Source organism: Aphelocoma coerulescens, chromosome 7, assembly GCF_041296385.1.
Source record: "Aphelocoma coerulescens isolate FSJ_1873_10779 chromosome 7, UR_Acoe_1.0, whole genome shotgun sequence".
In the NCBI taxonomy this organism is placed as follows: domain Eukaryota; kingdom Metazoa; phylum Chordata; class Aves; order Passeriformes; family Corvidae; genus Aphelocoma; species Aphelocoma coerulescens.
Window position 1 is genome coordinate 7,801,224 of NC_091021.1, and position 21,930 is coordinate 7,823,153.

At 40.2% G+C, this 21,930-nt stretch overlaps 2 protein-coding genes and 1 long non-coding RNA gene across 9 annotated transcripts in view; 1 reads left to right on the plus strand and 2 right to left on the minus strand.

Annotated features, from left to right (window-relative positions):
- Positions 1 to 10,725, plus strand: part of COL3A1 (collagen type III alpha 1 chain) — a 49,659-nt gene extending 38,934 nt beyond the window's left edge. Inside the window, exons 34-51 of the mRNA XM_069021939.1 lie at positions 44 to 97; positions 712 to 765; positions 980 to 1,087; positions 1,256 to 1,309; positions 1,796 to 1,849; positions 2,475 to 2,636; positions 2,762 to 2,869; positions 3,666 to 3,773; positions 4,171 to 4,224; positions 4,410 to 4,517; positions 5,148 to 5,201; positions 5,312 to 5,419; positions 6,534 to 6,587; positions 6,819 to 6,926; positions 7,536 to 7,815; positions 8,305 to 8,492; positions 8,652 to 8,894; positions 9,561 to 10,725. Coding sequence (XP_068878040.1) covers positions 44 to 97; positions 712 to 765; positions 980 to 1,087; positions 1,256 to 1,309; positions 1,796 to 1,849; positions 2,475 to 2,636; positions 2,762 to 2,869; positions 3,666 to 3,773; positions 4,171 to 4,224; positions 4,410 to 4,517; positions 5,148 to 5,201; positions 5,312 to 5,419; positions 6,534 to 6,587; positions 6,819 to 6,926; positions 7,536 to 7,815; positions 8,305 to 8,492; positions 8,652 to 8,894; positions 9,561 to 9,707 — 2,046 coding nt within the window. The 3' untranslated portion in view covers positions 9,708 to 10,725. The remainder of the gene's footprint in view (positions 1 to 43; positions 98 to 711; positions 766 to 979; positions 1,088 to 1,255; positions 1,310 to 1,795; positions 1,850 to 2,474; positions 2,637 to 2,761; positions 2,870 to 3,665; positions 3,774 to 4,170; positions 4,225 to 4,409; positions 4,518 to 5,147; positions 5,202 to 5,311; positions 5,420 to 6,533; positions 6,588 to 6,818; positions 6,927 to 7,535; positions 7,816 to 8,304; positions 8,493 to 8,651; positions 8,895 to 9,560) is intronic.
- On the minus strand, positions 7 to 14,671 carry LOC138113535 (uncharacterized). Of its 4 annotated transcripts, XR_011152214.1 has the most exons (6): positions 14,430 to 14,671; positions 12,869 to 13,685; positions 6,497 to 6,614; positions 5,971 to 6,040; positions 5,138 to 5,345; positions 7 to 95 (listed from the first exon to the last, which is right to left on the minus strand). It is a non-coding gene; the product is annotated as an uncharacterized lncRNA (long non-coding RNA). The 4 variants fall into 4 exon arrangements; XR_011152212.1 differs by lacking the exon at positions 12,869 to 13,685; XR_011152215.1 differs by lacking the exons at positions 12,869 to 13,685; positions 14,430 to 14,671 and adding an exon at positions 12,615 to 12,779.
- A 5,248-nt stretch (positions 14,672 to 19,919) lies between these two features.
- The window catches only part of COL5A2 (collagen type V alpha 2 chain), a 132,561-nt gene continuing 130,550 nt past the window's right edge, over positions 19,920 to 21,930 (minus strand). For all 4 annotated transcript variants that reach the window (XM_069021942.1, XM_069021941.1, XM_069021940.1 and 1 more), the window contains one exon: positions 19,920 to 21,641. In XM_069021942.1, coding sequence (XP_068878043.1) covers positions 21,495 to 21,641 — 147 coding nt within the window. In that variant the 3' untranslated portion in view covers positions 19,920 to 21,494. The remainder of the gene's footprint in view (positions 21,642 to 21,930) is intronic.

The window sequence follows — 21,930 nt, forward strand, 5'->3', positions numbered from 1 at the left end:
TGGAAGCAGACAAACACCCAGTGACCATCCTTGTTCCTTGCAGGGAGAGACTGGCCCAGCAGGTGCCCCTGGTCCAATGGGTTCCCGTGGAGGTCCTGTAAGTGACAGAATTTTTCTGCCTGTATAACTTTACCATGGCTCCTCTTGCCTATAGTCATCAGTGCTGCACCAACCCTCTCAGGAAAACATGGCTTGGGTTGTAAATAAACTAAGCACATTCAGCTCCTGTTGACTTTTGGGATTTATAAGTACTAAAGTCTTCAGAAAATCAGGGCTTTTAGCACTGCAAAGGGGTCCGAGGGCTGCAGTGACAGGGCAGGGCAAGACTGTGAGCAATAGTCCTGTCCATCCTAATTTAAAGCTAAGTAAACTTTTAAAAGTACTCTTTCTTGTACTTATTTTTTTTTTTTTTATATTGAACACATTGGGATCTCAGTTGGATCTAGGGAACACCATGGATTGTGCTCAGGGTTTATACAGGTGTAGCTGAGTTAAGTTTATCACATTTTAGGTAATTATCAGATAATTCCTGAACAGTTGTGTTTAGCACTTGGGAGCAACAGTTGTTCCAGATCAGAGGTGTAGGTTTTTTTCCTCCAAAAGCTGGTAAGACAAAGAAACTTCAGCAGCATCAATAGGAGTATTCTCTAACTTTTAAAGTGAAGTTTATCTTTCTAACATCTTCCATTGCTGACATGTGGTTTTCCACAGGGTGAACGAGGAGAACAAGGTCTTCCTGGGCCTGCTGGCTTCCCTGGAGCCCCAGTAAGTGTCTATACTACTCTTTCTGTACTCAGGCACAAGCAGAGCAACATGCCTTTGTCCTTCTCCTCCTGCACTGGTAGGCCAGTAGAGTTCAACTGCATTCACATTTAATTTAGTATTTAAATTCCCTTCAGAAGAGTACCTGGATAGCATTTCTCATCCCTATATCATCTACCTTTTTAAGTGGTAATATAACAATATAATTTTCCTACAGGGCCAAAATGGGGAACCTGGTGGGAAAGGAGAAAGAGGCCCCCCTGGTCTAAGAGGAGAGGCTGGACCCCCTGGAGCAGCAGGCCCACAAGGCGGCCCTGGAGCCCCAGTAAGTGTTTGCTGTTCCTTGTTGGTACAGAGAGGCTTCTTCAAGCTTCCCTCAGCCTCAGGGTGCTGGGCCCAAGTGCAAGGAGATGAACTGCCTGAAACTTATTGACAGCTCCTATAATTTTAACCTTCATCAAAGCATTTGCTTTATCTACTTCCTTCCATGTAGGGTCCACCTGGGCCCCAAGGAATAAAAGGAGACCGTGGATCTCCTGGCGGCCCTGTGAGTATCTCTTCAATTTAGTCACTGCTAAATGCCTCTATTTATTACACTAAATGTGATGTAAATGAAAAATAAGAACTTCAATGAGTTTAGTATTGGTAGTTCAAGAATAATTAAAGTATTCTAGAAGGAGTAATTAAGGTTGAAGTGTTTAAAAGCCTGGATTACATTGATTTTAATATAAGTAAGGTGCCAAAATAGCTTTTGGCACAATGACCCAAAGCTCTAAAATGGCTTATCTCAACAATTATTATATTTAGTTGCCATCTTTGCCATTAGCTCAAGTTTGTCCATTAGCTCAATTTTGAGGAGAATATGTGAACTCTCCTAGAATAAAAAAAAGTTACTTTTATGTTCAGTTGCAGGACATTTAATTCAGGTTTCAAACAAAACATGACTATAATTTAAACCCAGCAGTATGTAAAAATCAATTCATTCCTGTGTTTCCAGCCTTCAGAAAATGACAATTAAACTATTGATCTCTAGGGTGCTGCTGGTTTCCCTGGTGCTCGCGGTCTACCTGGTCCCCCTGGTAACAATGTAAGTTGGTTTATCTCCCTTTTCTTTTATTCTTACTTTGTGGATACATTTAGACATATATTAATATATTAAAATATATTATGCAAAAAATTCTGAATATGATGCTTGTACTTCAGGACAAAAAATGGCAAAAATGAGTTTAACCCTCCCTACTCTATGGAACAGAAAGTAGGATTTTAATTAAGGGACCATTAAAGTCAATGTAATTCTTACTATGCATTGGCTCAGCTAAGATTGTAATGAAAGACATTTTGTTCTGCACGTGTCCAAGACACCATATTAAAGGCATATGGCAGGAGTGATTCAAGAGAGCAGAAGGGCCTGCTACTATTTCCAATTTATGTGGTAGAGCCATGAGTTAGGAATGTGTACCCTGTGTTGTATGCATTACAGGCACTGGGCATCCAAAATGTGCAGGTATATGTCCAGACAGCAGGGATAAAAAATACCAGTTGTGAAAGTGATACATGAAAGGATTCTCTTACAACACCAGATCAGATTTGGGTGCTCAGGGGCGGGACCCTAAATCTGCCTCCAGGCAATGACTCAAGCCTGGCTGCCTTTCACGAGACCAACGCTAGTACATGCGTGCAGCTCACGCTTTCCTCTTTAAAACTCTTTTCAGGGTAGTCCAGGTCCCCCTGGAAACGCAGGACCTGCAGGCAAGGATGGGCCTCCCGGACCCCCTGGTAGTTCTGGTGCTCCTGGAGGCCCAGGACCTGCTGGAATCAGAGGTGAGCCCGGCGCACCAGGAGAAAAAGGGTCCCCAGGCCCACGAGGAGAAAGGGTAAGTGCCCCTTCAGCCAGGGACTGTTCCACCAGGAGACAGGGGTTATGTCTGTCCAGAACAAGCAGACACCTATGGAATGTTAAAGATGCTCCCACTGACTGATGTGACCTTTTCTCAAACAGGGGGCACCAGGTGAGCCAGGTCCTCAAGGCATTGTTGGCGGCCGGGGGAACACAGGTCTGCCAGGTCAGCGTGGCCCCAGTGGCCCACCTGGGATGGCAGGGGCCAGGGTGAGTGCCCTTCACTGCAGCTACAGCCTCAACCCTAACACAACCCTAACCCAGCTGCTAAAAACAGCCTAGAGATGCAAAAAGTGCTAAAACTAGCTTAGAGACACAAAAAGTAATAAATGTGTTGAGGGTGTTGGAGGGTTTAACACTTTTTAGTCCAGAGATGAGAGAATTTAGTTTTTTATGTTTACATTGATAAAATCAGGCTTTAAAATATCTGGTATTCAGCTGCTGTGGGATTGTCTTTCAGATTATGTATCTAGGATATTACCTACTGCACACACTTTGGAGGGTCATGATGAGGAGGCTGTATCCTCTCCTGGGTATAAGATCCAAGTCATAGTCTCACCTAGCAATAGCTGTTTACCTTTGCTTAATTCTCCAGCTCTTTTCTGCTTAAATATTATTACCCAAACAGAAAAATACTGTCACCTCCCTTCAGAAAAGGTGAGGTATGGCTTGATTCGTATTTTATCACCAATACAGACCAGCATTTTTTGGTTAACTGCTTTGGCCATTGTTTTTGGGCACATGAGAAGAAACATACCCATTTATTATTTCTTAGCTGACAATCAATGAGGAACATTCAATGGCCTTGCATGACCATTACCAGAAATGAAAAGAAACCAGTTTGGCCAAGTTTTTATCTCTTGTGTGTTCACAACCAGCAAAGCCACATTGGCCCATAGTTTCCTTAGGTCTCCTTCAAAATCTCTGCATAGTTAATAAGATGCAAAATACACTGCTATTTCCAAAGAGCATTATCTGCAATGGAATCCTTTCTCTTTTTGTTCAGGGTGAAGATGGTAAACCAGGCACCAATGGCATCCCAGGAGAACGTGGTGCTCCTGGTCCCCAAGGCCCTGTTGGACAAAGAGGCTTACCTGGAGAGCCTGGCAGAGATGTGAGTGGGTGGGATTTCCCTGCTAGCTTGTGAGTTACAAACGGGAGACTCTGGGAGAAAATATGCTTTACGATTCACAAAGCCTCCTTCAAGAGCCTGATGCACAGGGGCCTGGGCACATTGTGCCCTCCTGTAAGGAGGTCTAGCCTCCTCTCCCTGCCATCCCCTTCACTGCTCAGGGACCTAATCTGTCCCACTTGGAACTGAACAGGACATTGCACTGTCTGTATGCCTACAAAATAAGGCAGGTGTTACAGGTCTTTTAGGAGCCACTCTGCCTCCAGGAACTCTTCCATCTTGAAAACCCTTTCTTTGATGAGCATTGTTTAAGCTTAATGGGAAACAAGCTGTCTACTGCTCATTCAGTTTATGAACAAACTGTACCACTGTTTTGCAGGGTAACCCAGGCTCTGATGGCTTGCCTGGACGTGATGGATCCCCAGGAGGCAAAGTAAGAAATCACCAATATCCTTAGGCTACCAAATAAATGACACATGAACTTTACATGGCAATATATGTAGTTCTGTGCTATGTAAATTTGTTCCTTGAACCTCCTGTGCTCCACTGAATATACTCCTTGTATTGAGTTCTACAAAACATGACATTTATTATCCTGTCATCTGTTACTATCTGCAGGGTGACCGTGGTGAAAGTGGCTCTCCTGGCCCTCCAGGACCCCCTGGCCACCCTGGACCTGCAGGTAATGCTGGTGCACCTGGAAAAGCTGGTGAAAGAGGATTTCAGGTAAGACCAAAGCAAATAGGTTGCTGCTTACTTGCATACCCTTCCTATGCAAAGCCCATTTCATGCAGTAATAGAGAAGTTTTGAAGAGTCATACATTTGTTACTGTCAGCATTTCTTGACATCAAGGACCTCTTCTATGAAAATATCCAGGGGAAAGACATCTTGGTTTATGTTCTGACAACTGTATAGATATTAAGCTCAGAATTCACGTGCTCTGCAGGATGCCAAAAAGTACATCATCCCACCAGGCCCTATCCTAATTCCCATCCCATCTGGTGTTCATGCAGCACAAGCAATGTGTTAGTCATTTAAACTAAGGGAGTAACTTTGGAAGCCCTCAAGTTATTTCTCATGAGTGCTGCCACCAGCACAGCTTGAGCAGTGAGCCCCCCACAGAGGGAAGAAGGGCTGTAGTGCCTCTGTACAGATCAGTGCCTATGGGCAGCTGAGAAAGGCTGGCATTGGTATAGAAATGGCCTGGCCAGGATTCTTGTTGATTATAGTGTGTGTGGAGCTTCCCCTTGTTTCCCAACACCTGCTAGCTGTGAACATACAGCTCATCTGGAAATAAAGGGGTGGGCTCAGCAGCTCCAAGTGATCCATACCTTCTCATTCTTACCATGTTACAGGGTCCACCTGGCCCTCCTGGCTCGACTGGTCCTGCTGGTGCTCGTGGTCCTGCTGTAAGTCATATTTAAACTATCTGTGATGTCGTCCATTCCCAATTTCCTGTTATATCGGCATTGCTCTTATCTCCTTCTATCCTCCTTTCATTGCAAATCTACTCTTACAGGGTCCTCAAGGTCCTCGTGGTGATAAAGGTGAACCTGGTGAACGAGGCAGCAATGGCATAAAGGGTCACAGAGGGTTTCCTGGTACCCCCGGTCTCCCTGGTCCTCCTGTGAGTATTTTGCATTGGATTGGGAATTACAGCTGATCTTTATTTCTGTGTTTAGGCCCCAGGTACCTAATTAACCTTAGCTAATTTGATGTGAATCTATATAAATTTGATTGTCAAATGCTTCAAAATTCAAATTCCCTGAATCAATCTGACATAAGCATTATTAAAGAACTGGAAGAAGCTGCTAGGAAGTAAAGATGAGTTTACTATAACCCTTTCAATAAAAACTTCTTATATATTCATTTATACAGACTATTCCTGATTTAATTAGGAAAGAGAGTAGGGGTTGAAATGTCTACATCTATTGGAAATCTGTCCTAAACAGACAACTAAAGCTACTCAGAGTCCAAATACCTCTCTTCTGTCATGTATCTTTTATAGAAAGTAATAATGGGGCAAAATGGGCAGGAAATTGTAAACTACTGAATTGTAAACATGCATTACCATTTGAACATAGCTAAGAGAATTGAAGGGCAAGAATAGACTGGCATGCCATGGATATTTACGACCGGTAAAAGTTTAAGAAGGGATTGATACTGAAAAAGACTTACCAATACTCCACATGATACAAGTGAGATCAAGAAACCAAAGCTCATTCAATTAACATACCAAAGATGGCACCTATTAAACAACAAATTAGAACCTGGAGTCTAACATATAACATGAAAAAAAAAATTGATAAATTCTCATTTGATGATCAGTAACTTTTAAACAAATGGCTTTGCAGTGCACACACAGCAAATTTGTAAATGTATTTGAAATCATGAGTGTTTGTCAAATTATTTAAATAACATTACTGGTAATATTATTAAAACTACAGCATTTTGGCTATAGCGACGTATTCTTATAAGAGTTCATCCAAAGCTCATTGGTGTCAGTTGGCTTTCTTGCATTTGGAATAAGACATCTCTAATATGTTTTCATATAGAGAGCACTCAATATTTTTTTGTGATTAAAGAATGGCCACTGTTCTCTCATATCTGACATAGCCTTTTTATAAGGATGTTTTTTGTATAATCTTAAAGATGTTTTCAGTGTCTTTATTTAAGGCACATCCAACTAGTTGCAAGATATTACCAGGAAGTGTATGACTGACTTTTCCTTTTCTTCATAGGGTCCCCTGGGTCCACAAGGTGCAATTGGAGGTCCAGGAGCTTCAGGTGCAAGGGTAAGAAAAACTCCTTACTCAGTCTAACTGCAAGGAAAATTCAGACTGTTTAGTTAATATTCAGATAGATACAGACATAAATTTTAATTGGCCATTTTAATGGACTGCAGCTGAAAAAAGAAAAAAAAAAAACAGATAAATCATACAGAAATATTTGAAATACCCCAAATGTATTCTGACTTATCTGATAAACTATTTTGACCATATTATTTTTGTTCTTCATTGTTCTAGGGTCCCCCAGGACCAGCTGGGCCACCTGGAAAGGATGGTACCAGTGGCTACCCAGGTCCAATTGGTCCTCCAGGCCCCCGCGGTACCAGAGGCGAAAGTGGCCCTGCCGTAAGTAAATTCACACAAGCAAATCTTTAGGGAATATTCATGAAACATAGGATGCTCCACTCTTTAAATATCTCCCTCAGAAACCCTCTATTTCATGGACAAGATTTGTGGCAGGAGGTATCTAGTTACCAAGGCTAAATCCAAAACCATGCAGCTCATTTGTGTAATTATTGATGCCCTGGGTGTTGTGTTGGTCTTGGCTGATCATTGAATTTTCTGCATACACCGGGATCTCCTCCTCACACAGATTCCCTTTGGGTCTGAGTGTTTCCTAGACTGCTCTAGAGAGGCCAGGGCTGCAAAGGTGTCACTATCACAGTCACCTCCTAAAGCCAAAAGCTTTCCAAAGCTCTCCAAAGAATTGGTCATTCTCTGGATATCAGTGGAAAGGTTTCCTGTCAAAGCCCAGACATAAAGACAGTCAAACTTGACAAAATTAGGGGAAAAAAAAACAATTTTAAGAAAATAAAGGCCTGGAAAAATCTAACAGATGTTTATACATCTGTTTAATTAATGAATAAGTAAACTAAATATTTGTGTAAGAATTCTCCCTTTTTAAAACTAGGGCCCACACAGACTTTCAGTTTTAACCTGTTCACTATTTTTTAGGGTCCACCAGGGCAGCCTGGTCTTCCTGGTCCTTCTGGTCCTCCTGGTCCATGTTGTGGTGGTGGTGGTATTATTGGAGGTGAGAAAGGTCCAGTTCTCTACGGACAATATGAATTTCGAGATGATCCCAAAGAAAATGATATCAATCTGGGTGACATCATATCTTCAATGAAATCAATTAACAACCAGATTGAAAACATCATTAGTCCTGATGGGTCCCGGAAGAATCCAGCTCGTAACTGCCGAGACCTGAAATTCTGCCATCCCGAGCTCAAGAGCGGTATGTTTAATTCTATTTTACTGATGGTAGCAGGTCTTGAGGATTGTTTTGGTTTTTAGTTTTTCTAACCTGAGTATTTAAATGCAGATAGCTTCCATAAAAATTTGACTTTTTTCAAACAAATGTCATGAAAAAGATGATAAATATAAAAATAGTTTTAAACAATAATTAACTATGCATTTACACAGAACATACATTTGACTTCAACTCTACTCCTTGTGTCCTTAGAAGTGAACATGTTTAAATAATTTTAGGGAAAAAAAAACCATTACAAGTTCTATATTTATTCCAAATTGCAGTCTCCTTACAGTATTCACATGAACTCAGTACCTTTCTATATCATCTTATTTCCTGTGGCATCTCTTCTGTCAAAATGAATAGGCTTCCTAATTTGGCTCAGAAATCTGGCATAGAAATAAGCTTTACCACCATGCAGTTAGATTCTTCTCCAAATATATTAAGCCCCTTAACATTTTTCCTTACCTCTAGGAGAGTACTGGGTTGATCCCAACCAAGGCTGCAAGATGGATGCTATTAAAGTCTACTGCAATATGGAAACTGGTGAGACCTGCCTCAGTGCTAACCCCAGGACTGTGCCAAGGAAAAACTGGTGGACCAGTGCAAACAGTGGAAAGAAACACATTTGGTTTGGAGAATCTATGGATGGAGGCTTCCAGGTGAGAAATGAGACATTTAACAGCCCAAACTGTACATCAAAACACACTAAAAAATATTTCTGAAATTGAATGAGACAATTAGTATGTGAAAAAGTCATGATGTGGACTGTCCCTAGACATGATTAAACAAACACTCTTGCCTGTGTTGGTACTCTGCAGTTCAGCTATGGAGATCCTGAGCTTCCAGAGGATGTCTCCGAAGTTCAGCTGGCCTTCCTGCGCATCCTCTCCAGCCGTGCCTCCCAGAACATCACCTACCACTGCAAGAACAGCATTGCCTACATGGACCACGACAGTGGGAATGTTAAAAAAGCTCTGAAACTGATGAGCTCTATGGAAAGTGAGATCAAGGCTGAAGGAAACAGCAAATTCACATATGCTGTTCTAGAAGATGGCTGTACTGTAAGTAAACAGGAATTTAGTGCTGTAGTTAATAAATAATTCCATCTAGAGGACTAGACCCATAATAAAGGAAGAAAGAGCTTTGTATGGCCTGGGTAAGGAAAAGATACAGCTGCAGCTAGAAGGGGGAACCTAGATTCTGTACAGAAGTGCCATTCCTGTAGCAACCGTAGGAAGTGAGGTGCACTTCCATTTAAATCTGTGCATCACAGGTATCTCCTTGCTTTAGAGTCAATGTCAGGCAAGTCACAGTCACCAAGTTTTGATCCATCCCATGCCAATGCTAAAACTAGTCATACCAAACCAAGGCCAGCTGGTCGAAGCTATGGGCTGTGGTTAGGGGAAGGGACACAGTCATTTTGAAGATCCAGCATTGCTTCCCTGTGCCTTGTCAGTGCAGCAGAAAGTGCTGGAGAGGAGCAGGAACACCCATGAGCATGCTGGTCTGGCAGCACCTGCAGCCTTTTCAGTAACAAATGGAAAACACTAATACTGTCCACAACTTCTTCCTCCTGGGGTCATGTCCACAGAGACTGCAGCCAGTTTTCAACAGGTTGAGAGGGTTTGTTATTACAGAGATAGGAAATCTGATAAACTGTGGGATGACTTCACGTAGCCCAGCGCTCATGTCTCTAACATTTGCTTCTTTTCTGTTTAATTTCACAGAAACACACTGGTGAATGGGGTAAAACAGTTTTTGAATACAGGACGCGCAAGACAATGAGGTTGCCAGTGGTTGATATTGCACCATTAGATATTGGTGGTCCTGATCAGGAATTTGGCGTGGACATTGGCCCAGTCTGCTTCTTATAAATCAAAGATCCCGCTTTTTCCGAAACCCCAGCAAACAGATTCACACTCCAACCGTGCTCTTTTTTTTCAGCCTTGTCAGCTAGCACAGGTGCCCATCTGTATCCCAGTTATTTATTAACAAAATTTCTGGGGGAAAAAATCAATTTGATATCAAGGGTCATTTTTTTTTGCTATTACACAAAATACAGTAAAAATGCTTTTTTTGTGCTCTATTTTTTTTACCAAATTCCATCTTCGAAACATGTCTCCGTGGTGCTATAATAAAACTTCAACACTTAATAAAACAACACTGTGTTCTATTAGTTGAATGTTAGCCAATTTAAAAAGCACTGATTGCTCCCAGTACCAAAGTTTACCCTTTCTTCCAAGATGCAGTCCATAAAGCTAGAAAGACCTCCCTGTTTCAACTACCTCAACACGGACAGAAACTGGGATGTGTCTGATGAGTCAAACAAAAATCAATCAAATCAAAATGCATTGGACCCAGTGGTCAATTCCGTGGATTCATTTGGTACAAAATTGTCTATTTCTGTACTGATTAGCTGTGAAAGGTACAGTGTATCTTAAGAGTTTAATACCTTAATGTCAGTAGTCACCATAATTTTATTGTTGGATTGTATTCTGTTGTCAAAGGTGCTTCTCTACTTTCCTGTCATTGCTGGTCAAGACCACTAAAATTAGGGAAGTGTAAAAAACTAATATGATGGTGCTAATGTATTTTTCACTCCTAACTCTGCAAGTCGGGGTTATTGACTTGCTCAAAAAATCAAAAAGATTTAAAGCAATTGTAAATGTCTCCTGTCAAAGACTGTCATTGGCATGTCATAGTTGAGAATTTTCTCCCTTCACCCTGTAAAAGTCAATAAAGATGCAAAATTGTGAATTTCTTCTGTCACGTTAACACATTTACAGTGTTGAAGGTTAACCATCTTTTTAAGCTTTTATATGGTTGTTGGTCTATTCCTTACAGAGACACATAATAAAATATCTTAATAAAATTTCTTGTTGTTTCATAAAACTTGACTTCTTTTTTAATTTACTATTTATACCTTTGTTCAAACAAATGAACAAGGCAGGACACAACTCTGGTACCACTATAACTGATTTTTCAAAGATTAATTCCTTTGTTTGAAGGAAGCACTGGTAATCCTAAGGGATGCAGTTCATGGTGTACTAGTATGAAATTTTCTTTCTTGCTTTTTCTACTCCTCTCCATCCAGTGGCTCACTTTTGCAGGCACGGTGAGCACAGACACAGATCTGACAGCAACATCCAGAACAGGGCCCATGCACCAAGGCAGGCCAGTTTGGAGGAAATACAAGATCTTAACCTTCCCTCCTCCAAGAAACCTGCCTCAGTCTGAATAACCAGGCAGTCACAGGCTACCAGCCTTTCAGGGGGCAGCTTAAATAAATGGCTTAAGGCTGCCACAGAGCAGGCCAGAAGCACCAACAGTTTGACAAAGCTGACAGTTTAAACATCTTGGCATTTTTTATGGCCAATGGAGCTGTACAACTAAGTCATCCCCAGATCTTAGCAAAAATTTAAGGAACAACAGAGACCACAGCAACATTTAAGGAGCAACAGTTGTTGGTAGTGCCTGAGCTTGAGGCCAGAAGAGGGAAATAAACAGCACCAAGGAGCCCAGGCCAGGAATCCTCTCCCACAGCTACATCCTGACAGATGCCACTCAGCCTTTCCCACAGAGCAAGGTCCAGAGCCTGTCCCCACAACATTATTGCACAGCCACACATTGTTCCACAGCCCAGGATCATTAAAGACACTGTACAACATGATCAGATGACAAAAATTAGGGATTAAAAAAAAAAAATCAGATTCTTGAATGTTCTCATTGACAATATGGATTATGCATCCTCAGAAAATATTTTCTGATTAGCACAAGCAGGAAAAATTAATAAAGAAATGCTGTTTTTTAAGTAATCTCACCAGATTTGAGGCCGGGCCAAGATACTGTCCTGCTTTGGCATGCCAGAATTTGGACATGCTAGCACAGAAGGAAGAGAGTGAGGCTCTGGGGAGACCCTAACAGCACAAATGCAGTATTACCACAGGCATGGGTGTACTTAGTGCAACATATAAGGATAGTGCCAACAATCCATAAAAAGTCCTGGCTCTTGCAGGAAGCCTCCTCATTTCCCTCCTCATAGATGGTGAAAATAAACTACTGTTTACAGAAAATGAGAATTACATGTACATAAAAATATTAATCTGACATAAATTACATGGTAGGAAGCCTTTTGATTGGAGTTTTATAAAAGCAGCTGGTAAGAATGCTAGCTGGTGGGAAAATGCATTGGAAACACCTTTCTTAATCCTCATGGCAGAAGAAAATAGCCTTTGCAATCTCCAGTGCTACTGGGGCCAGGTGGGTGGCTGGGAACAATTACTCAACCTTAAAACTCAAGCTTTGGGGGCTATTTTCTAAAGCACACACAGTCATCAAGTTTTTCGTTAATTTCTGCTAATGCAAGGTGATTTGTGGAACATTTGTGGAAAACACAAAGAAATAACGAAGACCACAAAATATTTACTTGATGTAAAAACCTTCATTTTCTTCAGAGAGTCACCCATTATGATACCATGGCCCTCATATATCTGTACTTTTATATCACCACATTACTATTTGGGGAAAACAAGAAAAAAGCAACAATAATGATCACAAAATGCAAAAAAATCCCAACAAAACACAAAAACAACTGCCCCACCAAAAAAAGTCAAACCAAAATAAACAAAAAAACTCCCCAAAAATCAAAATACCCAATCAATATAACAAAAAAACCCCCAAACATGCAAACAAACTAAACCCCACCGCAAAAAGTTGCCTGAATCATACCAAGAGCTCAAAATATCACTGATTTAGGTTTCAATATTGCCTTGAAACTTCACCTTCAATTACTTAGAGGTCATCACCTGAAGGTGCATCTTATTTGCAGGACACCAGAGCTGCTGCTTCTGATGAAGATAGACTCCCTAGTATGGCAACTGTTTCAATCCCTCCTTTTTACATTTTTTTAATGGAAATTATGTTTAAAACACAGCAGATATGCAGCAAACATTTATTCTCCAACAGAAGGAGTTTGCTATCTAATCAGACATCTAATTGTAAACAAATTATAAACACCTGTGACTCATTCACTTACCTACCCAGCCTCCTCTTCCTTGGCTTGTGGAAAAAAGCAGATTTCTTTTACTGTTCCTGAAGATATTGTCCAATTCCTCAGAGAAATGAGCAACAGCTTCACAAGAAAGTTGCTCTGTTGTTCAAGGTGTTCCCTTTGTGCCTACAAGTGCTCTCTTGGGGCACGTTGAACACAGGTGATTCTCAGCCATAATTCTTCATAGCCTTCATGTTTCTCTCATCTTTATTTCATACATGAAGAAGCATTACCTCTTATCTTAACCCAGGTTGAATTTCTGAATAGCATGACAGCAGGTAAAACAGGCAGGCTAAAACCAGTTTAAATCTTCTGCTACTCAGGTAGCAATTCTGCCCAAACAGGCTCCTTGTGGATATTCTGAACTCTGCAGCATTGGATTGAAATCACACCATTCAACAACACCACTAAACTCCCAGCAAGCAAACTGTGATCCACTGGACCAATAATCCAAGATTATGGATTTCCTTCTAGCATAAACACAGTTTGGACAACTACATCAAGGGATTCCCACTTTCTCTGGAATTTCTACTTCAGCCATTGAACTGCTAATTTAGTGTTACCTTTTGCCATGATTTTTTAACCTATAATACCATCATTGTATAAAACTATCACTTTTGTCTTGTTCTTTCTATAATATTTGCATACTTGCAGGGAATCTTCTTTCCTTCATTTTCATTTAGTTTAATTTTTCCTTTTGAAACTGTTTTACTCGCTGTCTTCTTGGAACCCTCTTTCAGCCAGACCAACTGCTTTGTCAGTAATATTGGTAAAATTAAACCTTCAGTATAGCCTCAGCTTCCTGAGAAAGTAATTAAAATATCCATTGATTATGAGTCTAATAGCTACTTTGCTCAGTCTCAGGTAGCTACAGGGGAGCAAAGAAACCTAGGGGCCCTCACCCTACAGTAGTAAAAAATCATGGTTTTTTGCTTTTAATCCATTTTTAGACTTTTTACTTGCCTCCACAGAGGGAAAAATCCATAAAAGTGTAAACTTTTCTTCACAGTCTAAAACTGAGGTGCATAAATCCAAAACTGTGGCTTGAACAAAGCCTCTCACCCAGAGAGGGCTAAAGCCATGAATTCCCTGTTTGCCTTCCTTATATTTTAAGCATCCAGAACAGCTCAGTATAAACTGGTCTAGATGAAGACACCAAGACCTGCTTTCAAGCTCTAAGGTAAGTTGATTTTAGGTACATGTTCAAGTGTATATTCCTTTGTCATTTAAATTTAAAGCTGTCTTGGAGAAAAGAAGAAAATATTGTAGCCTACACAGGTGAAAGAGAGGCATGAAGTTGAATGAACGGCAGGAAAAAACAAGGAAAGAAGTTGCCCACACCATAATAAGACTGATACAAGAAATCTCTGATCTACAGCTTCTCATTCAGTCACTTGTTACACCAGCTGATACCCATATGCTTCACAGCAGCACATTCTCATGGCTCTCCGAGACAAGAAGAAATGAAAAAAAAGCCATCCTTCAAACAGTTTCCCAGAGCATACCAAAGACTTTAAAATATCAGTAATTTAGGCTTTAATATTACCTTGGAACTTTGCCTTTCTGGTTAACTGCAAGTTGTCATCTCAGGGTGGAGCTCATTTGCAGGACACCAGAGACCTTCTTCTGCTGAATGTGGACTTCCTGACTACTGTCTGTGGCACAAGGACTACTGCAACATCCCGTTTCAACATTCTTTACAAAAATTATGCTTAAAAACCCCTAGAACATGACAACAACCCAGCCAACCCCTGTCTAAGAGAAAAGCTTTGCTACCTGATTAGGCCCTAATTGCAAACAAATTGTAAACACCTGTAACTCAGTGGGTTACACGCTCAGCTCCCTCTGGGAGACAGGCAAGGCTTCTCCATGGCCACCATGGCTGGAGGTGTCTTTAAACACCCCCCAATCCCTCTCCCAGCAGTAAGTTGGCAGCTAAAGCCAGGCCAGGGTAAAGCAGCACTTAGAGAGGGATTGTGATGGTTTCCGGATTTGAGCAGTTGCTCAAATTTCTTCTGGAAGCTGGCCAATTGTCAATAACTTCCCCTCCAAAAACAAATCAACATTTAAATAAGCATTGGGTGTAATTTGCAGCCCTCATTTTGTTTGGTGTCAGCTAAATAGTGTTACACCTCCATTTAGAGGCAGTAACTTGGAGGAAGAGCTGTCTATAAGAATTTTGAATTAATAAAGGAGAAAGGTCTTCCCAACACATGCTTTGCTATGCTATGGCTGTCTGGACACCTTCACCAGGAAAATCTAAAGTCCAGTGTTCCTTGTCAGGTGCATTTTATTCATACAGGTTGGAAAAGGTGTTATTTTGGAGGACTGGTTATTTTCTATGGCAGTAAGAGCGTTATCGTAGACACTTAATTAGAATATGTTTCCTAATACAAATTTCATAGTCCTTTCAACGAAGGCCAAAAGCCTGATGGTTCAATGAAAAAGCATATCCAGTTCTTTGCACCAGAAAAGAAGCTGGGTGTAGCAAACTCCATATTTAAACCAAGTACCTCTCTTCTGGAAATGTGAGTAATGAGATACATAACGTTACAAAAATCTTAAGCTGCAGTAGTGTATTTAATTCAACATGTACTTGTAATCAGATGTCCTCATTATATCTTGTTATGATGTTAAAGAAAACCTGTAGACACCTCTGTTTAAAGAACTAGAATAGAAAGATATTTTGGAGGTTTTAGGATTTGGGAAATGAAGAGATGCTTTCTATTTTTTTGCCTACCTGTTTACTGGGAGGAAGCAAATGTATTTCACACTACACTGATGGATTGCTGGTCCAGGATGGATAAGGTCCACCAGAAAAAATCCTGGTGGGTCTTTTCTTCCCAACTGCTCCTCATCCTGTAATAGCTTCACCCTGAAGTGTCTTCTAGAAAGAGTGACTGTAATGCACACTCCTGCTTTCCCATCACTGCAGCCCGCCCCTCTTGCTTCAGATGTCTCCTGAGAAAGCCACTGATCATCTTTTTTTATTTTTTTTTATTTTTAATCCTTAAGTTGTATCTGGCAAAGCTATGCTTATCCAAACTTTCTCTCCTTTCAGTATACCCCTTAGCCATGGGCATCTCTGGTCTAAAGTTTTTTTTGTTGTTGAGTGCACATCCACTGAGAAGGCACTCATCAAAAGGTCACTCCTGGAGGCACTGGAGATGTGCTTTCTGTGGGTTTTTGTGAATATTCCTATTGTAACTTGCATTTCAACTTCACTATATTTGTTATAACAACTCCAAGTACCTGGAAAAGTCTGCTTGCTCCTCTTTTCAGTTTGGGTGCATCTATAAAGCAGGGATCAAAATTCCTAGGAAATAGCTCATAAGTGTCAGCTGTGATAGAGTTAATTTTCTTCCCAGTACTGTCTTTGGCTTTGGGATGAAAATCCTGCTGCTGCCAGACTGATGCTGTTGCTGAGCAGTGCTTACATTAAGTCAGGGCCTTGTCAGCTTCTTACATTGCCCTGCCAGCAAGGAGGCTGGGGGAGCACAAGGAGCTGGGAGGTGACACAGCCAGGACAGCTGAGCTCAACTGATCCAAGGGACATTCCAGACCATACGGAGTCATCACTAGCACATAAATCTGTGATGGAAGCTGGCCAAGGGCCACTGCTCAGGAATTGGCTGGGTATAGGTCACTGGGTGGTGAGCAACTGCATTCTACATCGTTTTGTATATTTGAATTCTTTTGTTATTATCATTATTTTCCCTTCCTTTTTTGTCAACCAATTAATCTCATATTTTTTTACCCCTCAGTTCTCTTCCTTGCACCACTGAGTGGGGTGAGGAGTAGGCAAGTGTCTGGTGTTTAGGGGCTGGGTTAAACCCCAGCAATATGGGGCAGAAGGAAATGCTCTTGACTTTCTCTGATTTTTGCATAGAATCACACAGCTTGTTCCTCAGAGGGCAGAGGCTCTTGAATTACAGTGATGGTTCCTGCAGTCATTACTCTCTTCTGTCATTGCCATGCTTCATTGTGGCAGGGAAGATCGTACCATACCAAACATGCAAAAATATTTCACTGAATTTCTAGAATTGTAGTAACATTCTTTTGTTATACTTGGTTGGGTTTGTATCAGATTTTTTCACTCAGTTGACTAAAGGCCGAAAAGCAGCTCTGTGATGTGCTTTGGCACATGTGAACTTGCTTGGTTGTTTTTTCATCTTTCTATGCACAAACATTCCTAAATTAGGCTGCAGCCTTTCCTGGAGGATGGACAGCAATATCTCAGTTAAGGAATTAATTTTGCAATAGAAACATTTGATAGTGCACTACTCTCTGATATTGAGAACATAACAGATCATAACAAAACTTAAGCCAGAGCTTATAGAAAGATGGCTTCTAACTCTACCAGCAAGGAAATGAGAATGTGCACAAAATAAACATGGGGAGGGAGTTAAAAAGGGACTCTTCAGCATCCTGCTCAAAGTAGAGTTGCCTGATATTTCTGTACTTTTCCAGACCTTCTCCCAGCAAAGGATGAAACATGTAATGGCAGTAGCACAGTAGACAGATCAGCAATCAAGCTCTCTGGTGCTGTGTAATACCATGAAAATTTTCAGTTTTAGTATTTGCACCACTCTGCTCAGGTTCTCCTGAGCTCTGCACAGGCCCTTGGCTCTGATACTGTGCCCTTTCTCCTTTGGCTTGCAGAAAAAGCATAAATGGCTTTTTTCTTTTACTGTTCCTGAAGATGCTGGCCAATAATCACCTCACAGGAATGAGCAGCAAATTCACAATAAAACTTGTCTGTGGGTCCACAGCTTCTAAGGCATTTCTATTTCAGCTATTGAACTGCTGATTTAGTTTTACCTTTTGTTATGTTCTTTTAAACCATAATGCCATCACTCTCTAATGCTATAATTTTTACCTTGTTTTCTCTATGATATTTGCACACTTGCAGGGAATCTTTTTTCCTTCATTAGCATTTCTACATTTCCATTTAGTTTTGCTTTTCCTTTTGTGATCGTTTTACTCTTTCTGGAATCCTCTCTCAGTGAGAAAAACTTCCCAGTGAGTATTAAACCTTCAGTATAGCCTGCATTTCCTGAAAAAGTAATTAAAATATCCATAGATTATGAGTGTTTACCAGTTTATCAATTACTCAATCTCAGGCAGCTATAGGAGATAAAAGAAAGCCATAGGGCCTCTTATTCTACAATAATACAAAAAATGTATTATATAAGAAAAAAATAATGCTTTTTGCTCTTAAATTGGTTTTAGACTCTTTACTTGGCTTTACAAAGAAGAAAAATCTTCCATTTTCTTGCTATTTTGTGGGCTTTGGCTGTGTTCCTTCTAGCTGTAATGCCATAGTATTTTCTTTCTTATTATTTTTGTGTTGCTTGGTGCATTGTTCTACTGCATGTAGTACTGCTGGTGCTCTACAGAAGCTTTTCAGTCAGAACAACTTATCACAGCTACAATGAAGCTAACAGAAGGCAAGGAAGGAGATTGGGAATTTAATTTCTAGATGAGCCTTTAAGGAACGGTTGTCACACAAATATTGCACTACTGGTTTTGAGAAACCAAGAGAAGGTGTCAATGCTGGTAGCCCTGGGGTTTGTTTCTCACTAAGGACAGGTCAGTTGTAGAAAGCAGAACCAACTCTTGTAACTCAAATTTAATTTAAATGCAGTGTCTGATATAATACTATTGTAATCACCCTGTATTATTTTAATCACTCAAAAGTGCTTTTTTTTTTACCCTTTTTGAAGCTCTGTGCCACTAAGACAGAACTTCACTAAATGATAGGCTGACATTTACTTAATGCTACTTTATAAGTTGCAAATTATTAGCTCTTTCATTCTTTGTTCAGGAAATTAAAGCTGTATTTACATGAGGCTATGCCATGTTGCCTGGATAAGACAATGTCCCATTGCACCCCTTTTTTTTGCCTTTTTAAAATGATTCTACAATACTTTGAGAAATGCATGAACAGGGAAAGAAGCACAATATCTAGGTATGCTCTGAACACAGCCAGGAGAAAAGCATTTCCAAACACTTGCATTACAGACTCCTCAGTTAACTACCTGAGAGCTTGCACTTCAAATCAGACTTTCCTTCAGTGATTCTCCAGCCCTGAGTTTTACAGAATATTACCTTAAATGGCTCTCTAGTTACAGCTCCTTTTCAGTGCTCAAGGCACCTGGCTGAGGAAATACTGCAAGCTTTATATGGAGATAGAGATGCAAACAGAGACTTGAAAAGACAAGAAAAAGTACTTTTTGTAATGAAATACTTTTCTCCTTCAACAACCTTACAAACTATTTATACCAAACACGGATTATAACACACTGTTGATTAAAATTAGAGATTAAACTAAATTCCAAACATAAACCTATACTCCAAATGTTATTTATTTTGTGCATCTGGATAAATGTGCTGCAGAGATAAGACTACAGCCCCTGTGCTTGAGCAGGCTCCAGCAAGTCATTACACTTGGGAGTTATTCAGTGAAATGAATGTTACCTAAAACTTCTCTATGATGCAGCATGATAAATTAACTCCTGAGTCACATATTTATAGAAATTATTTAATGCTAGTAAGAAAGAAATCATAGGGTTCCTGCATGGGCAGCAATAGCAAACAGATAACATGAGTGTGAACCTGTCAACTTCCCAGTCCTTCCCTCCCCTGCAGGGACATGCATTTAGACAGCCTAGAAACTCCTGCCCCTTCAGAAGGGGGAAAGGAAGGGAAATTCTGGCCTGCTTCTCTACAAATGCAACTTTATGGCTTGTCCAGAAACTGTTTTTTATCAGCGTTCACTCACATTGCCACTAGGAATTGGCCAAATCACATTTCATTCTTGAATAAAAATTCTCTCTGGAGTCTCAAACAATATTATTTAGGCCTGCTATTATTATTAGGCTATTATTTCTAGGCCTGCTAGTTTTCTTCATACAAATGACCTACTTGTAAAAACTGACACAGAAGGCACTACACAAATACTCCTACATTCCTATCTTCAAAATACTTCAGAATGCCTTGCAAATGATTTATGCAAAGAGCAACGAAACAACAATTAAATACTTCTATTTTTAATTTCCTGGGAATGAACTGATATGGAATGAACACACTGGAAGGAGTTTTACAAAAAGGAAACCACTTACATAGCGAGAAGCATGTATTTAATTAAATGCTTTGCAAAGATACATGAATAAAGCTATGTGCATGACTTTCTTTAGGGAGAGCCCCAGCTGTTTATTTTTTTTTTTTAAGGAACAAACAAAAAAACGTGGAGAGCACAGTAAAGAAACAAAAAACCTAAGTAAGTTTGTACCCACATACTTTACAAAATAAAGCATGTGGAGGTACAAAACATTCTATATACTGAATGACCAACAAATAAATGCACTGTAACATTGTTCTCTCAAACACTGTAAGCCTAATAGCTAAGCTCTGAACATGACATTGACAGTAGGCATCTTTATTTCGTCAGCCTTCTAGAGAGTCATTTAGCACCATCACTTTGTTGCTTTTTTTTTGCCCTGCCTATCTCCTACCTTGAAATAACAACAGAAGCATAGCACCTTTTAATATCTAAAATAAAAACAGGAGTATTAATTGCATCCCAACTTCCAGAGATGAGGTAGCTCATGCTAAGAAATGATGGAAATTTCCTGCCTTGACAACTCAAGGCCAGTAAGTCAAATTCCTGGTGATGCATGTCTGGATGTCAGCTAAAACCAATGCATTTCTAAACTTTCTTTATTAGCAATTGGTCTGGTATACATGTGAATTGTCTGCAACGTACAGAAATTGGCACCATATATAAGACATCTGTATAATTTGATACGTAATGGCTTCTTAGATGGGCAAATATTGGAAAATCAACAAGTATTGGGTTTAAGACGCAGTTTGAAGATTAAGGATAATTTAATGGAATTACACAGATACATTGTGAGAAGTGAAATATAGCCTAAAAATTAAAGATATGGGACACCCCTACTGAAAACTCGTATTTACCCCAGTAATGCTTTCACTTCATAAATTAACCATGGCTATGGATCACTCTTCCAAGCAGACTTACATAGAAAAGTGCAAGAAAAACAATGCCAAATTAAGATGGTCTTGTCTGAAGATATTTTCTTCTACAAAACACACAGATTTCCGTGAATGGCTATTGTACTGGCAACCACAGGAACACAAACTGGGGTAGAGGGAGTAGGTATGACTGAAATACAGCCAACGGTTCACAAAAGTGCTCTACTTTTCTGTTATTCAGCACACATCCAAGCAAAAGAAATAATCATTAGAGCTTTACATAGTTCTGCATGAAAACTATCTATTTTGAATACCTGGAAATGGCAAAATAATTTGAAACAAAACCGAGGAAAAGGATTCATATTACTTTTAGAAGGTGGTCATCAATCCTCTTAAAATTGTACTAAAAAGTTGGTTTCAATCATTGAAAACAGAAGGTTTGTAAGTAAAATAAATATTCAAAAGGAGGCCGGGCATTTAGAACGAGCTGTATATACAATGCTGATCCAATATCAGCCATTACTTCAAGAGTCTCAGGATTAACTTCAATCAGTCTAAGTTCATGTTTAATTGCTGCTGTTGCTGGGTAGTGTGTTACATTGCCCCCTCGCTCTTACACAAAGCAAACTGGCCCAATTTCAATTCCGAATTCCTGATCGGTACTGCCAATGTCCACCGGTGCAATATCGATGATAGGTAAGCGCGCCACGTTCTGCGTTCTGTACTCAAAAACAGTCTTGCCCACATTCCCATTACGTTTCTAGAGGGGGGGAAAAGAAAAAAAAAAAAGAAAAAAATTAGGCTTTAGGCCAGAGCTCATGTCAAAACCAGCCCAAAGTGCAGCTGGTGAGTCAGCTGTCTGATTGTTCAGGAGGGTCTCACTGTACCTTTGCTATGTAACACCCTGAGCAACACTGTCTGTCCTGCACCTGGGTTATTTTGAAATGTATCTAAATACAGTAATGAGCAGATCTATCAGACTGACACATCAGGGCTGATGCTTCTCTATGCTATGAAATTCTTTTCTATGTGTTAATAATATGTTCCTG